At 39.9% G+C, this 17,982-nt stretch overlaps 1 protein-coding gene across 2 annotated transcripts in view; it reads left to right on the forward strand.

Moving 5' to 3' along the window:
• Nucleotides 1–14,535, forward strand: part of SPTBN1 (spectrin beta, non-erythrocytic 1) — a 187,786-nt gene extending 173,251 nt beyond the window's left edge. For both annotated transcript variants that reach the window (XM_026676704.2, XM_026676705.2), the window contains 4 exons: nt 5,999–6,237; nt 10,165–10,338; nt 11,780–11,822; nt 13,187–14,535. In XM_026676704.2, coding sequence (XP_026532489.1) covers nt 5,999–6,237; nt 10,165–10,338; nt 11,780–11,822; nt 13,187–13,390 — 660 coding nt within the window. In that variant the 3' untranslated portion in view covers nt 13,391–14,535. The remainder of the gene's footprint in view (nt 1–5,998; nt 6,238–10,164; nt 10,339–11,779; nt 11,823–13,186) is intronic.
• The last annotated feature ends 3,447 nt before the right edge of the window (nt 14,536–17,982 follow it).

Here is a 17,982-nt window from a genome sequence, read left to right on the forward strand (position 1 = left end):
TATCCTTTTTTCATTGTTTAGCTGCATATATATATATTTCTGCACTCAGTTTTTATTTCTCCTTGTGCCATGTAAGTTAGGCTGAGGGAAGGAACATGACATTTCTTTTCATATGTTCATATGAAATAGATTTTAGTTGAAGGAGGTCTTGGCTATATCTATGGCCATATTCTTATGGAAGAGAGAAGAGACAAGAATAAGATTGACACTTTCGCTCTTAATCCATATTCCTCTACACAGAAAGTGTGACATATAAGACTATCATGAAGAATAGAGGGAAGAAATAAGATGTATAGAGAATGAAAATTTTATTCGGTTGAAGTTATGTAAAATAATTTGGAGCTGGCTCCAGCATTAGAGAGAGTGAGGCAATGTTCTTACAAAAAATTTAGTTAATCTGTCCTTAAATTATTTTAAAAAGAAGCAATGGAATATTGTATGTGTACAGTTATGACTATTATATTGGTATATAATGCTACTCCAGAAATTTGGACTTATCCATAGTAGTCCTATCCACTTTTTTGTGAAACCTGCAGTAGAACATCCCATTGGAATCCAATTATTGCTTTAAATTAACATCAGAAAGCTACATACACATGCTGAAATGCAAAGTAATTCTGTTCATTTTATTCATCTATTCATTTTGTTTTAACTGTGTTTCATTTTCTTAGTGAACACAACTGTTTTTAATGAAAGCCAATCAAAAACATTTTGCTGCCCCTCATAAAGCAAACTCCTTCTCAATTCAAATTATATAGCAGCCAAACCCAACCACGTTATTTTGGCATATAAGGCTGACAAAATTATCCTATTCTCCATTCATTATACTGAAATACAATAATATGAATGATTTTCAATTTGCTATATTTTGATGACTTCTAATCTGTTAGAGGTATTTGTTTCAGTATCCTTAATGATAGAGCTGGAAACAGTGAACAAAATTTGCTAAATATCATTAATACTTATTAAATAATGTGCAATTATTAATGTATTAAAATATTTTATTTTGTAAACCAGATTATGGCATAGTAGATGAATGGTTTCTATAGATAGATGATAGATAGACCATTAAGAAAGATTGGCATAATGTATTCTCTTTCAGTCGCCTTTATTTCAGGAAGCATTTCATTTGTAAACTTTACAACTATAGTTTCCAACAATTATCTTTAACAAACTATGGTTAGTAAATCTGGTTATCTTTTGTCATGTGGAAGGATTAAAATAATATCTGGCAGAATTTGTGAAAAGCAGGAAAGCTTGGATGTATACTTTAATACACTTTTGTTTTTATTATCATGCACATCTCTTCTTTTCTCTTATCAGGATATCGGCATAAAGCTTCTTAATTTTTTATGTAATTCAATGGTTTTTTTAAAATATATTTTGCTCTTCTGTTGTACTTACTGTTTGGTCTCTGCCCCTCAAAGTGCATTAAAGAATGTGGTAACTAGAAGTACATTCTAGCCACAAGTGTCTAAGAGGCGTTTAGCTTCAAAATAATTGGCTATATATTAAATAGAAAACTAATACAAACTATATCTGATCTTAATCTCAGAGAGAGATGCTTCAGTTCTCTCCATTAATCATGGGTTATAATTTGGTAAAAAAGTACATTCAAAATTAAGTTGATTGTAAGAATTGTATGGGTTACTTTTCATTACCACAACTCTCTTCATTATTCATCATCTAATGAGACAAAGGCTCAGAAGGAAAAAGACAATGCAATATTTATTCATGCACTTTGAAAGCAAGGGAGAGATATCACTCTCCCCCTCCTACTGCATCATATAGTCAGAATTTGCAAACCTGAAGAAGAAGCTGACCACTAAATTGACTTGCGATTAACCTTCCAGTGATGAAAATGTATATTCATAACATGCCTATGTCCCATCTGTTTTGTTGTTGTTAACCCTTAGCACCCATGGTATTGTCTTTGCATGCTCAGAGCATGTTTCTATTAAAAGTTTATTTAGTTCCATTCTTTACCCTCCACCTTTTTGTTGTTATGCATAGTTTGCCTATAAGTTTATATGTTCAGGGGTATTCTGTTAATGGTTCAAAGCATTTAATTAAAAAAAATAGGCCATAAAAATATCTGTCACCGAAAAACAGTTAGAAAACTTTTTCAGTGCCTAAGACTTCAAGGCATGCCTGCAGTAGCCTCATCTACACCAAGACAATTTCTTCACTACCTTGGGTATGCCTGTCCAGACAATCAAGCTACTTTGCCAGCAACTATAGCTCAAGAGTAAGATCTATAACGATGATTATTTAAATGGCAGAACTGTCACAACTGGAGATCAGCTGTTGAATTAACAACTATGCAACAGCTCCCAGTTTTGCTTACAGTTTCACTGTCTGTGATGTAGATAGAGGGTTAAGAGGCTAACAGTACTATGATAAAAGGAAAAAGTATTTTATTTTATTTTACAAACATTTTAACTTTTCCCACTTTATGGAATCTAATTGGGACAGGTTCTATAATTTTCTCTGCTTTTATTGCCTGCTCTGATTTAATTGACACTTAATTTTATTCAAAATCTGCTAGTAAGTAAATTAAATATTAAATATTCTCAAGGGAGTATTTGTTCCATTCCTTAATGCTAGGGAAATTCATAGTAAGTTTTTCCAATTCTTCAAAAGAAACCACTTTCTCACATTCAGAGAAATAGACATAAATATTGGGAGAGTAACTATATTAAAAAGCATTCATATTTATCCATATTTTTGTTTGGTTTAATAGATGGATTATAGACTACAAGTAATTAGCTCTTTTAAGGGAAAATTTAATATTTTAGAGATAAAATTCAATGTTGGAGCCTGGCTGAGTTTCAGAATTGAGAATTCTGTTTAAAACTAATACGTTGCTCTATTTATGAATTTGGAAGGTTTGGACAAAAGATATTTGATGAAAGCTAGATGTTAAAGGCTTCAAAATGGTTTACAAGTTCTGGACAAACATGTCGCTCAGTACAGTTTATCCCAACAGGGTGTGAGTGTAACTTGGAAAAGTGACTTTATATTATGTATATATGTACTCCAAATGAGGATCCATTATTTCTAATGGAACTTTGTGAGATGTACATATATGGAGAGAGAATTTACAGCCAAGATAGCATAGCTGAATCAGATGGGAGCCTAGTTGGCCTTTTCAAATTAGACCGTTTGTGTTTAACCCCAAAAATTTCAAGGCTTTTGAAAAAAGAACAAATATATTGCCAAGTTCTAAAACTAAAATAATACAACCCAGTATAATTTGCAAACTGTGTTGGAACCGGTATGTTTTCTGTTTGAAAACAGTAGGTGTTGGTATTGGGAGGAAAAGAGATATAATATTTATATAAATATTAATGTTCCAAACTGGGTCCCCTAAATCAGGGATCCCCAACCTTTTCGACGGCCGCGCCCGGTTCCGACATCAGCTGGGCGCCGCGGCCGGTGCAGCGTCAGCTGGGCGCCGCCATCTTTTATATGAAAGGCGCTTCGGTGGCGTCACGGGCGCTGTTTCGTCATAAAAAAGATGGCGGCGCCTAGCTCTGGTGAGCTTTTTCGGGTAGAAATGGCTTTCTACCCGGAAAAGCTCACCGAGCGCTAGCGCCGCCATCTTTATGCGAAACAGCGCTTCGTGAGCTTACCCGGAAAAGCTCACCAGAAGCGCTTTTTACCAAAAAGATGGCGGCGCCCAGCAACCAGCGGCCCGGTAAGGCTTGTTCCGCGGCCCGGTACGGTCCGCGGACCGGCGGTTGGGGACCCCTGCCCTAAATGACTCCAAAGTGTAGAAATACAGGTAGTCCTCAACTTACAACAGTTCATTTAGTGACCATTGGAAGTTACAACAGCACTAAAAAGTGACTTATGACCATTTTTCACACACTTATGACCATTCTGACATCCCCATGGTCATGATTTACATTCAGATGCCTGACAACTGATCACATTTATGATGGATCCCAAAGACATGTGATCTCCTTTTGCAACCTTCTGTTAAGCACAGTCAATGGGGAAACCAGATTTACTTAACAACCATGTTATTAATTTAACAACTACAGTGATGCACTTAAAAATGTGGCAAAAAAGTCATAAAATGGGACAAAACTCACTTAACACATTTCTCACTTAACAACACAACTTGAGGATTACCTGTATTAATAGAGTTTTAAAAGCAACTAATCTGTTTCAGCCAGTAGTAGGGGGATCAGATAGACTCAGACACCCTTATTTAGAGCATAATTTTACTGTACAGACGAAGGCTGGGAGGAAAAAAATTGAAGGCATTCAATTCTTGTGTGACGGTGTTCTGTACTCTGAAACACTGGTAATCTTTGTAACTAGAAAATAAACCATGATGGAAGTTACCGGAAAGTTGATAACCACCTTTTACAAAAATCTAATCAAACAATTATAGCTAAACTGGCAAATGTATAGCTTGCTGCCTAATGATTTTGCTGCTTCTGTATTATCCCAGGCCTGGCTAAAGCAGCAAAAATGTTTGTAGTAATTATGCCCTTTCTGATACTTTGCTTGTTTCCAATATACAAATGACACAGAATGTTCATAATCTACTACTAGAGCATTGAGCAGTGCTAGGCTTTAACTTGCTAATAATTATCCCCACATTGCAGTATTGTAATCCTTTTTGGGCTGCTACCAATGGCTTTTTTGTGGCACAGAACTGAAAATCCCTAAACCTCAATAAATGTTATTTATCCCAACTGGAACCAAACCACCACTGTGAAAGATTAAAGCTTTCAGGATTCCGGTATAAATGATTTAGGGGAATGAAATGGCTGATGAAGACCTCAAGAAGTGACCAGTCAGAGCTGGCCCCTCCTAGGCAACTCAATTGCAACACAACGGGCAACATGACCGACAAAGCGAGTGATGGCCACAGCCTTGGTTCTGTCTTTGTTTGGGGGTAAATAGAAGTGTGATGTTGAGTGATTGTAGTGTTTTTTCTGGCTCCTTTAGCACCCAATCCACCCAATTCCAAAGTCCAGCGATTGTGACTTTGAAAAAAAAATTAACATTGTAACTTTTGACTGATTGCATTCCACCTTCCTCCCTTTAAGCTTGTCTATCTTTGAAAATCCAAGTTCCTTAGAATGGTGGACATAATGAAAATGCATGCTATCCTCTTCACAATTTCTGCATGTTGCTTTCTGATTATGTTGGCAATTTGGGGATGGGATAGGACAGCATTCCTTAAACTGATGGTCTCCAGATTTCCTAAACTTTACTAGAAATAATAGTTGGGGCCTATGGGAGTTGGGACCCCAATAAATATATAGCAGATACTGTCTTGGGGAAGACTGAAATAGTAGTAGGGAATGGGTGGCTAATATGCGGAAACTAAGAGATGGTTCAATGCCAAATCAAGGTATTTTTATCAATGTTGCTGACTATATTACTTCACTGGCTTAATATAAGAGTTACTGCACTGATTCAGCTACAGAAATTTTATTAATGTGTGAAACACAGCTGATACAAATCTGTTTGAGCTCCTGTTTCTTCTGCTCTCTCCCAACTTAAAGAAAGTGAGATTCTTACTGTTTCAAAGAAGTAAAAATATTAAATGAAGTGGCAACAATTCAGGGAATGTCACATTTACCAGTTATCTCTCATTACCAGTTGTGGGATGGCAAAGAACATTCTCTGTAGTCAGTAGTGAAGAAATCCTTGTTGGATTACAGTTTGCATTTGCTGGATCAAACTAAATCAGTAGTACCAAGTGCAGTAAAACTCTCACAGATGGGTTCTCTCCCTCTCATTCTTCATTGCTTCACTTCTACCAATTGGGTACTAATCTATTGATACCTTCTAATTCCTTTGGCCTCCTGTTGCTCCAGCTGAGTGTGAGAACAGTTTTATTGAGCAATCTAGGCTTTGGGATACCAAGTATACAAATTTTGCAACTGAACATTTAAGGCATTTTTTAAAGAAACTTTTTTGTGATATCTTCTTATTGAGCAGCTGTTATAGTCTCACTCTTGTTTCTTAGATGGGAGAAGCAAGAGAAACCAATGAAATGGTCAATGGGGCAGCAGACCAGAGGACAAGTTCCAAAGAGACAAGTCCAGTTCCTTCACCGACAGGCGATCGCAAAGCCAAGACCAGCCTTCAGGCTCAAACTGCTGCCACTCTTCCAGCTAAAACACAAGAAATAGCTTCCGCCCAGATGGAGGGCTTCTTAAATCGTAAGCATGAATGGGAATCACACAGCAAGAAGGCCTCAAACAGGTATTTTATTGCAATTAACAGAGAAATTTTAAATATCTCAGATTTTATTTTGACCAAGCATCTCAAATTGGGTGCCCTCCATGTGGGAATATATATGTAGGTAGATTATTTGGCCCTGTAATCATGTGTGGTACAAGAGTTGGGCACAACACACTCATACATATGCACATTCGTCATGGATACATTCATTCCTTTCCTGTAAGGCTTCTTTCTCTTGCCCAGAAATCCTATTTCAAGTCAGCATTCCACCTCTAATAGCAGGAAAGTATAGTCTTCCTCCCAAGCTTTCTGCTCCTCAGCACCCCAATGGAACTTCTCCCCTTTCTTGAGCAGATTAGAAAGGAGAGCAGTCAAGGCAGCAAAGTGGGGAATAAATGTGTGGTAATAGTTCTTGAACCCCAACAATCGCTGCACATTTTTGACTCGCTGTGGAGGTTCCCACACCTGTAATGACTCGACTTTTTCCAGGTCCATTTTCACACCGACAGGTGAAATACAATGACTCAAGAAGTAAATCATGGTTTGTACGAACTGGCACTTCTCCCGCTTAGCGAACAGATGGTTATCTCGCAAGTGTTGCCACACCAACCGCACATGTTGCCAGTGTACCTGCAGGGATGCTGAGTAAATCAAAATGTCATCCAGATAAATGACCACAAACTGATCTAATAGGTCACGGAAAACGTTGTGCATAAAATGCATAAACACAGCTGGAGCATTGGTTAAGCCAAAATGCATCATGGTATACTCAAAATGATCATACCGTGTCCAGAAGGCCATCTTCCACTCATCACCTGCATGAACACGAACTAGGTTATAGCCCCCACACAAGTCCAGCTTAGTGAAGATCTTAGCCTGACGAAGCCGCTCAATCAGTTCAGGGATGAGGGGAAGTGGGTACCGATTCCGTATTGTGATTGCATTCAACTTGTGGTAATCACAGCACAGGCGTAGCTCCCCCGATTACTTCCTGACGAAGAGCACTGGTGCAGCCAACGGGGAGGTAGAAGGCCGGATAACCCCTTTACGGAGATTCTTCTGAATAAAGTCCCGCAACACGGCCAGCTCCGGTTCCGACAGGGAGTATATCCAACCCACCGAAAATTTAGCATTGGGCAACAAGTCAATCGGACAGTCATACCACTGATGCAGGGGCAACTGATCCGCCTCGTTCCCTCCAAACATGTCAGCAAAGTCCACCAACTCTGCAGGTAGATTCAAGTTCACAGGCGTAGCCACATACCCTGCACAGGTGTGCAGGCAATGAGTGGCACACTTCCTGCCAAGAAACTACACTGCTCCAGACGACCAGACGATCAGTGGATCATGGGCCCATAGCCACTCCAAATACAGCACCACCAAAAAATGAGGTACTGCGGCAATGTAAAACATGGCTTCCTCCACATGCTGCCCAAAATGCATGTGAAGGGGTTTGGTTGCAGCAACCACAGGTCCTGAACGAAGGGGCCGACCATCAATCGTTTCCACCAATAATTGCAGTGACACCTGCTGCTGGGGAATGGACCACTGCGCGACAAAATGAGCATCCATGAAATTGGTTGTGGCCCCTGAGTCCACCAAGGCCTGGATTTCCACTGCTTCCTGAGCAGGCATGAACACACTCGCTATCAGCACGAGATACTTCACCAAGGATGACTGGGGTGAAGATGGCAGCGCTGATGCCACTAGAGCCCGACCTACAGACCCCCGTAGGCTGGGCAATGCTCGTTTCCTGCTGCTGCTGACATCGCTGCTTTAGGAGCCTTAGCAGGACACTTGGCCGCAAAATGGCCTCGGCTGCCGCAATAGAGGCATAGGCCATTGTGACGATTCTTATCCTTTTCAGCTTGGGTCAGGTGAGGTCGGGCAGCCCCCAACTGCATGGGCTCATCCAGAGGCACTTCCAACGGGGCCGCCATCTTGATGGAAATGGATGCGTTCTCCGTCATCGCGTCTGTCGCTGCTGAACTGTGGCATCGATACGAAGGCACTGATGCATGAGCTCATGCAGGGTGTGAGGGCATTCAATGTGCACCAACTCATCCAGGAGCTCTGATGACAGGCCTTCCTAGAACTGGTCTATCAGTGCTGCCTCATTCCATTGCAAGTCCTGGGCGACCACTCAGAAATCAGCAATATAGTCCGTGAGCGAGCCTCGCCCCTACCTCAATTCTCTTAATCACCTGTTTGCCATTTGGGCCCGAATAGGGTCCTCAAACATGGCCCTTAACTGATGGCAAAACTCAGCGTAATTATCCAACAACTGGTTGGGCTGTGTCAACAGAGGCGTCGCCCAACGTGCTGCAGATCCTGACAACAAGCTGATCAAAAACCCCACCTTATCCCAGTCAGTGGGGTAGTCCTCTGGCCGAAGGCTTATATAAAGCTGGCACTGCCCAAAAAATGCTGGAAATTGGACCAGCGATCCATCAAATTTATCTGGCACTGCTACCGGGCATTTGCGGCATGGCTGGACAGCTTTCATCTGAGCAACCTGCACAGTCAAAAGAGCCACTTGCTGGGCTAGCTGATCATTGTCTGCTCTGAGCTAATCCATGGTCACCCCACGTAAAACAGAAGCAAGTTGGATGGGTGGCTGGAAGCAAAATGTGATGACCCAGGGCATGGCATAAAAGCAACAAAGTCACAAAAATGGGTAAAGTCCCTTTAATACCTCCAACTTGGCCCCCTATATTCAGTTATCCTAGGCTGGAGATCAAACTCTTCCAAAAACAGTCTACAAAGGGAAGAAATGCAGTCCGAACCCAACGTACAGATAAATTAGAAATAAAAAAACCAACACAAACCACACTGAAGTAATTAACACAATAGGCCAGATAATAAATTGCAGACTTCCAAAAGAGAATGAAGCACACACAGTTGGGAGGATGCCAAAACTCAGATAAGCCTCGACAAAGATAATGCACGCTTTGCTTCCAGCAAAGTGCTATGTGCAAATGCCCTTCTTATATCCTGTTCTCCCAGCTGCAACTAATGAAAGGGATCAAGGGCTTTTTCTCTCCTGTAAGCCACGTTGCTCCCTTCTCCGTTCTTCCATATGTGCCCTAGGATGAAGAGGGGGTGGCCCTGGTCTTCCTCTGAATGCCCAGCCGGACAGTGCCCTTCCCCTGTTTCTTCCACAGCCACCAGAGCCACACTCCCACTCCCTGTCAGCTCTTCAATCTCCCCCTCAGAATCAGACTCCAATAAGGGCATGACACATCTTTTCATTGTCCAAGCAATCCTATCTGAGGCAAACCATAGTGACACCAAAATAATGGCTCATGCATATTATGCAATTGCTCTTATTAGTTATTTGCTGCATTTCATTATTGTGTGATATCATTCATGTTGCATTAGTTCACACACTCCTGTGCAGATGTTCATATACCTAAAATATCCTATATGTTGCTACTCTTTCTGTTTGCCATTACGCTAATGAAGGCATATTATTCATTCAGATTTGGTAGCCAACCAGCTGATGTACTGTTTTATGATAAGTAAGTTTTAACTCTGATGTGTTTTCTCTTTTAATCACTTATAGCAGTGATTAGTAATATATTTGAACTGAGAATCTGAAAGGTTCAATAGGATAAATTGCTTCAACTGCACTGTCACATTGGGCGACCAAAACCTCAAGATTCAGTGTTTCAAATATTTCAAATGTTTCAAAATTTTAAATTCTAAGTTGCATGACGATTTGCATGTCAAAAGCATCCCTTTCGAAAGAGTGCCAAAATATTGGAAAACTGTGGAATTACTATTTGTCCAAATTACGCTGCCCATAGTTCCTAGACATGAATCTACTTTTTTCTCTGCTAAAATCCTATAACTCAATGCCTTTCATTATAGAAGGACAGAGGAAAGTTGGGCTTGTTCGTGACAATGACTTTAATGCTTGCTTTGCTGTTTCTTTTGTGTCTCAAGATCATGGCATAATGTTTACTGTGTTATTAACAACCAAGAAATGGGTTTCTACAAAGATGCAAAGGCAGCTTCCTCAGGCATTCCATACCACAGTGAGATCCCTGTAAGCCTGAAAGAAGCGGTATGTGAAGTGGCAGTAGAGTACAAGAAGAAGAAGCACGTATTCAAGTTACGGTAAAAATCTTTATTTCTATGGCAAAAGATTAAGCGGAGCAATAGCTTACAGCCTACATTCATACATTCAGTCTAAAAATCTTATATCTTCTAAAGTTTAATGCACTTGATTAAACTGAATGTTATTGCATTCTGTTCCAAAACAATCTTATAATTTGTCCATAGGGACTACTTTTCCTCCCACGTTTTCTGACCTAATGAAAAGATGAAAGTTTGAACATTCTGTGACACTAGGTTTCTCCTAAGTAAATATATTATCTAATTATGTATTTTGGATTTCTCCTACCTTTCTGTTGTAGCCCACCAGTCAGTGGAGCTGGTGGCAGACTCGGTTGGGGAGGAATTTGGGCCAGTCCTGGAATCTGGGGAAGGCTCTGATGGGTGCTCTGCATCTGAGGCAGAGATAGGGCCAGGGCCATCCAACATTTATCACCTGCTTTCAGAGTTGGATATAAGTGGGGAAGAAGAATAGCTGGAGCCTGTTCTAGATGCACGTATGCACAGAGCTGTCAGAAGAAGGGAACAACTAAGGAACGGGTCGACTCGGAAGAAAAGGCACAAGTGAATGCTGAATGGCCCCCTTCCCATAGGAAATAAATAGGAGCAAAAGGGGAGTGGTGTTTGCAGGAGACAATTAGTTCACTTATTATGGTGAAGATTTGCTTATCTGAGTTGCCTCACAGAGACTCCTTGCCAGGTATTTCATTTTACAGCATTGTGACTAGAAGTTCTCTGCTGGCAACTTTCCAAGGACTGATAAGGTTTGTTTTTGCAAATAAACCTTGGGAGACTTACTGCCGAACTTTTCTGGGTGTGAATGCCAGGAATTCACATTAACCAAATAAAAAAGGGTTTTTTTCGGGACAAGGAGTTTGTTTCGTGATTCTGTTAAGCCTGGGTCAGAACACTTTCCACCATTAACATAGCTAATATTTCATGTAGTTACTCAGTGGAAACTGAAATTATATAATCTAAAGATGAATGGAATATTTTGTGAATCCTGGTTTTAACCTTTGAAGTCCTACATGATTTGGCACTACATATTTGTTAAGTTGCTTTCTTCAAGTAGATCCTACTCATCCAGTGTGCGTATCTCAGATTGGGATGCTGGAGGTCCCTCCATAACACAAAAGCAAGAATATTTTGTATATGTTTGTGTAGACTGTGAATATTGCAGAGATGGATGGTACATACATCAGTCAATCAAGCCCAGGGGTGTCAAACTCGCGGCATCATGGCAGCATCACGTGACATATTTTTCCCCTTGGCTAAACCAGACGGGGGCGGGGTCAGCACATGACGCATCTGGCCTGCGGGCCATGAGTTTGACATCCCTGGTCTAACCTATTGATACAAGAACAAGGTCTCCATCTCATATAACTCTCACTTTGGTAACAGAAATATTTGCTTGATTCAAATGTGAATTTCTTCTGAATTACAGGTTAACTGATGGCAATGAGTACCTTTTCCAAGCCAAAGATGAAGTAAGTTTTTTTTTTCATTCTTTTTGTTCTAAAATAAAGGTGTAACCAATATTTTGTTTCTGTATGTGGATACTCTCAAACTGTAGGTTCATTTCCCCTGGGGGTTATGACCAGGAAGACACAAAGTTTGTCATGGGCAAGCCCAGAAAAATCTGGCTTTAGTGAGAATTTAATCCTGCTCTGCCCAGATAAACCAGTTTCAAGCAGTCTGGGATCATTGGCAAGCTTCTCAGCTTATGCAGGCATTTTAAAATTTGCAATCCTTCATGCAAAGCCAAATTACTGCCAGAAATAAGTCCTACTTTGCCTGGATCTGGGAACCATAGCTGAGGAACCAAATCTGGGAACCATAACTGAGGAAGCCTGGAGATGGACGGTGCTCATCAGGTTAGAGCCAGGGCCTTTTACAGAACTGAGCAGCCATGAATTGCTCTCGTCCAGGAAGGTAAGCAAGTCATACATCAGACCATCCCAAAGCTGTCCCTACATGCAAAAGCTATCCTGTGTTAAGCTAAAAGAAGTACAAGCCCCTAGGGATAACTGCTCTGCCATCTTGAGCAGTTGCCTCTGGGCTTTTAGTTCCTCCAATTGCAAATATAGCCATAGGTGTAGCTATCTGTTTGACATGACAGTTCAGAAGCTAGAAAAAGGAGCATGTGTGGAAAAACTGCACCACACAGCTGCAGAAGGCAACCTGTTGGGGATTATCCCTAGGCAGAGCCCATGATCAAGTAAGTTAATTGCAGTTTCTTCATTGAACAAGCTCCCAGCTTTGAAATTATGAGTCTTTGTACTCAATCTGGAGACTACCTCAGAGTGGTGTTAATTTCAGTTCCCTCTCCACCAACAATAGAGGCATGTACATTAAATCCAGTGTGGGGATCGAGAGAATAAACTGCAGTGTTAGATGTAGCAGCTGAGAGGGGAAGTCAATTGTCTGCCAGGCTCCCTTTGACTTGGCAGAGGAGAACTCTAAACCAAGCTGTCTTGGCTGCAACTCAGATCCTGAGATGGGGAATTCTTCCTGAGCCTGAGCTTTGCTCAGCAAAATTAGCTTTTCAGTTTGTCCTGCCAGCAGCCCAAAAGGAAGCCATCATGCTGGCCTGGGAGCAAAAGGGAAAGGAAGCAGTGATTCAGGATGCAAAAGAAGAAAACTATTTAGGAGAAGGTGGATGCATCATAGTAACATCAGCGGTGCAATTCTGCAATAGAGCTACCAGGAAAGATGTGTTTGCTATTTCTGGTTGTACACACACACAAAAAGGGCCAAGGATCTTATGGGGCTGGGAAGCAGTTAAGGCCATCACTCTGCAAGCTGAGTTAAGATTCCCAGAAAACCTGTTAACCTTAACATTTATTTTAAGGAGGAAATGAACACATGGATCCAGGCCATCACATTTGCCATCTCGTCAGACAAAATTGAGTTGTCCACAAGCACACAGAGCACCCCAGCTTCAAACCGTGCCCAGACCTTGCCAGCCAGCGTGACAGTAACCAGTGAGTCTAGTCCTGGAAAACGGGAGAAAGACAAAGAGAAGAGGTTCAGCCTTTTTGGAAAAAAGAAGTGAACTCATTGCTTATTTGTCCACACTGCACTTCTCTGATCGTTCCAGTGGAATTCCAGCATGCAAGCTCAGAACCAATACATTACTCTCCGTGCCTAATGTTCCTCAATATTTTAATTTCTTTTTTTATTTATACAGCATTTTTTTTTTAAAAAAAAACACATACTCAAAAAATTCTAAAGTTATAAATACCTGAGGTGCATTGGGCAACTGTTGAGTAAAAGAGAACCACATTTCTCCCCCCCCCTTTTTTTTTTTTTTTAGTGAAGTTAATATAGATTAGGCTTTAGTATTGAAACTGTTCCTCAATTTTTTGAGGCTGTCTTCAAAAAAATAACACCCCCTACTTTGTGTTATTGGTATGCAAGGCAGCAGAGCTAATAAAGTTCACTTGCCCCTTGGAGACAAATTGCTCATTTTAGTTTTCACTTCCATCTGAGACGGTTACGCTGAGTCTTCATTCCGTGATTCTTCCCACTGCAAATCCAATGGTTGTGTATTCTCTTTATCCTAATAGAGTGCAGCTTGGCATTAACTTACCAGTCAATACCATTTGTATACAGGCATCTGGCTATAATTAACATGATTGTGACGCTTCCTTGCCCCCCATCTCCCCACCTGCGTCTGGCAATGACAGTTAAGAATGTTGAACCAGAAGGACTTCGCATACTGATAATGGTTTTAAATAATCTGTAATTTTTTTTATTTTGCTGAAATACATTATATTGTATGTTTCAGATAATTCTAGTAAAAGTATAAGACTAGATGTATAATTAAAAAAAAAACCCTTTTAAAATCATTGACTAAGTGTAAAAGTGGAATTAAAGCATTTACTGGAAAAAAAAGTAATGTTATTCCAATGGTTAACTTGCTTGTCAGCTGCTGCACTGTGTTATAATTTTGCTCCATTACCTTTGCTCTTTGATACATAGTGTGCATTTCTCTGTCACCTGTAACTATTGTAATGAACAATTTTCATCTTACTGCACAATCGAAAAAAATTACATTTAATAGGAATGAATTCTCAATGACTGGGCCTGTAGACAGGATAGTACTGGAACTGGCTTTCGGTTATATGGAACTGTACCTCTAGACTTTTACCCTATCTGTTAAATATATGCTATGTCATTAAATGCTTTTAAAATTAACAGATATATGCAGGATTTTTTTCTTGTTCTTTTAAAAATAAATTGTACTATCAATAATATCAGCTTCAGAATGAAGAAGTAACTTTTTGATATCTGCTTGCACTAGTCCTTTTGCAAGAGTCCTTGGCTGCTGTTGACTTACTCTGTCTTGTGAATCACTTGTCCGCTTTTCTGAATGCCTGGTATCTTTCTTATTATATTACATTTAGGCTTTCCAACCACTTGAGTTGCCAAAGTCTCAAAAAGTTGCACAGATCATGCTATCATTGGGGTTCCTAGTCTCCCCTCCCAACAGGGGAAAGTCTAATCAGCTACAAGGCTAAGAAAGGATCCCTAACTGATAAACCTTATGGACTAAGACACAACAACAGTAAATAAGTGATTGTTTTATAGCAGTAAAAACAAAAGCAGATTGATAGCATCAACAAAAGGCTTGTGTACATGTCCTTGAAAACTGCCCAAAAGGTCCTCTAATCACAACTGAGTTGCTAACCAACATATCCCCTTCCCATGATTTGTATAACTGCACATTATGTCCAATTGAAAGCCTCAGTCACTTTAGTCAGAGCTGCTGCTGGCATGCTGCAAAATTCTCCTGTGTTCTACAGGTGACAACTGAAAGGATGCTCTTCCTTGTTGCTGTAACTATCGGAAGCTATGCTATGCCAGTACAGTAACATCTGAAAATATCTTTCACCTCCAAGGAAAAACACTTCTGTTTGGAGAAACACTCATAAGCAATGATCACCAGCAAGCTAGTTTCTGATCATAGATACTCTGGTATTATGAATAAGTGCTGCTACCCTGCAAACTTGATTTTGGATTTGCATCTCAAATTGGTTGAGATAATGTACAATGAAAGCTTGTTTTAATTGACTAATTGGGATAAGTGGGTATGGTATTCACAGATCTTGATAAAACAAACACTGTCATTGCTCAATTTATTTCATTTGTGCGATATTATACAAATGTTATAAATTATACAAATAGAACTGACACAAAAATTATACAAATTATATCATCACATGAATTATGTAAAATGTTACAAAAGGGCGGCCTGTTACCTATGGAATTTACTGCATTGTGATCTGCTAGGTTCATATTTCACTGTAAAGATTGGAAAATACTCTTCTCTCTGTAAGAGGCGCAGTGGAATTCTGCTATTGCCAGGAAGATTAGTGACCATATCAGGATGATAGGTATTCACTAACACAGGGGTCCCCAACCCTCGATCGATGGATGGGCACAAATCAGTGGCATGCCAGCAACTGGGCTGCACAAACAAGCAAAGCCCCATTCATGGGATGCAGCAGCACACAAACCATGCCCCTTCCAGTCCATGGAAAAACTTCTCCATGAAACCGGTCCCTGGTGCTCAAAAGGTTGGGGGGCACTGTTCTAATAGATTAAAGCTATCACTCTGCACCCGAATAGCCTAACTTTAGTGTGGGAGACTACATTTACACTATTATTATTAGTAAAATTAGTAACTTTCTGTTGCTAAGGAATCAAAAACTTTTTTAACAATACAGTTCAGCCAAGATAATTTACAGAATGCAAAGGGAAGACTTTTAAATCAACTTCTACGCATCATAACCACATAAGTGAGTAGCTTGCCATTGCTTTCTTTTTATATTTTTTTCCCCAACTTGCCAATCTAGACTACAATTCTGCTATATTCCGAAAAGTATCTGACCCTATTCAGGTCATGCAATATACTGAGCTACAAATAAGGTATAAACAAATGTGTATAACAAATTCAACTGTGTATAAACAAATTCAACTGTGAATTCAGCCACTGTAGTTTGTAGACTCTGATGGAGCTTGGTGCCTTGGGTAAACAGGCAGTTGAAACTTAGTAGCTTGTGGTTAAAGAAACAAATCTTATGTTGAAGTGTAAACCTAGTCACTACTTTCATTTCTGATAGTAGCGAAGGGAGATCAAATATTTGCAGCAGTGTGCTTGGAAATGTGGGTTTCCACCCAACAACAGTGACTATGGAATGTTTCACTCTTAATTTTATCTCCAGTGCAACTGCCCTTGTTGGCCACTTGTGGCTGGAGTCTTGAGGCAAGGTATCCTGAGGAAACACAATCTTCTTTTTCCTTCAGAAGACAGAGTATTTAGATACCGTGCTCCCTTTTTGTGCAAAATGACCCATTTTTCTCACCATATTGGTCTTGGAGATATTATACTGCAGGCAATAACAATTCCTTTCTGAGACAGATTGCAAGTAAGGAAGTGGGGACATAAAACTTATCTGAACCAAAAAGCAGCAAAAGAAAGATAAAACATCCTTCCACATTAACTATGATTTTGATCTAGTTCACCATCTTCCCTGTTGCAGTTATCTTTGCCTAACCAAACAGTCATTTTAAATACTAAACATTTAACATGCCATATAGTTTCTCTGACATTGGGGGGATTTCCTCTGTGCCTTATTGGTGACTAATGTGATTCCTTCCCAGAGATTTATATATTAGTTAGTTGCAGTGATGGAGTTTACTCTGTATTGCAGTAATTAGGGCTGAGTATGGAGAAGTGTTGACTGATTAGATTTATTAGAAATGCCCCTTTTCCTGTTTAGACTTTAAAGTTACAGCAGTGCAAAAGCAAAGCTTTCTGACAGAAAATCTGGTACTCAGAATAATTTTGGTTTTCTTGGCCATAGATTTGACAAGAGCTATTTTCACTTCCTCTATCAGCAAAATTATACCGATGCAGAACTTGAGTTTCTGCCAGATTTGTTAGCACATGACAATATTAAACCCTAAAGGCCCTAAAGAAGTGCTCATGGAACCATAAAAATATTTTTGAACCCAACTTGATACTCCTCACAGAGATTAAATACTTCATTCTCTGATAAGAGAACTAGTTGATTTCTCCAGATAAACTAGAATTAGATAAGCAAACTGTCAGATTACTGATTCTTTCACAGAAAAAGATGTAACTGTTTCACATTCCTATGCATAATCATTGACGAAGAAAAAACACTGAATAAATAGCAACCCCTTTTGTATTTTGCATCTCCCACTGTTATTCTGGAACATTACCAAAAGGGGAAAAAATTGTAAAGACAAAGCAACAATTTTCAAAAGGTCTGTTGCTGTTTATAGAAAATGTAACCTTAGCAACCAAGAACAATTTCAAAAGGTTTTACCATAAGGTCTGTCTGGGACAGGGTTCCCATACCTGGATCGCAAAACTCCAAATCACCGCTAAATGTAGCAAAGATACAGCAACTCTGAATTACAATCTAGTCATTATCTGGATTTTTGCAGCACAGATTTGGGGACCTTAATATTGGGGAAAGGGTGAGTGATCAGACCTTTAATTCTCACATTGCAGAAATCTGGCAGATTCACTATCCAATTTAGAAGGCTAATGTGGAAATTCATCAGTACTACATATTTAATTTCCGAACTCTGATATCCATGCCTAAAGAC

This window comes from Notechis scutatus, chromosome 1 (assembly GCF_049901735.1).
Source record: "Notechis scutatus isolate UNSWTSFEM ecotype Mainland chromosome 1, rNotScu1.2, whole genome shotgun sequence".
Classification (NCBI taxonomy): Eukaryota; Metazoa; Chordata; class Lepidosauria; order Squamata; family Elapidae; genus Notechis; species Notechis scutatus.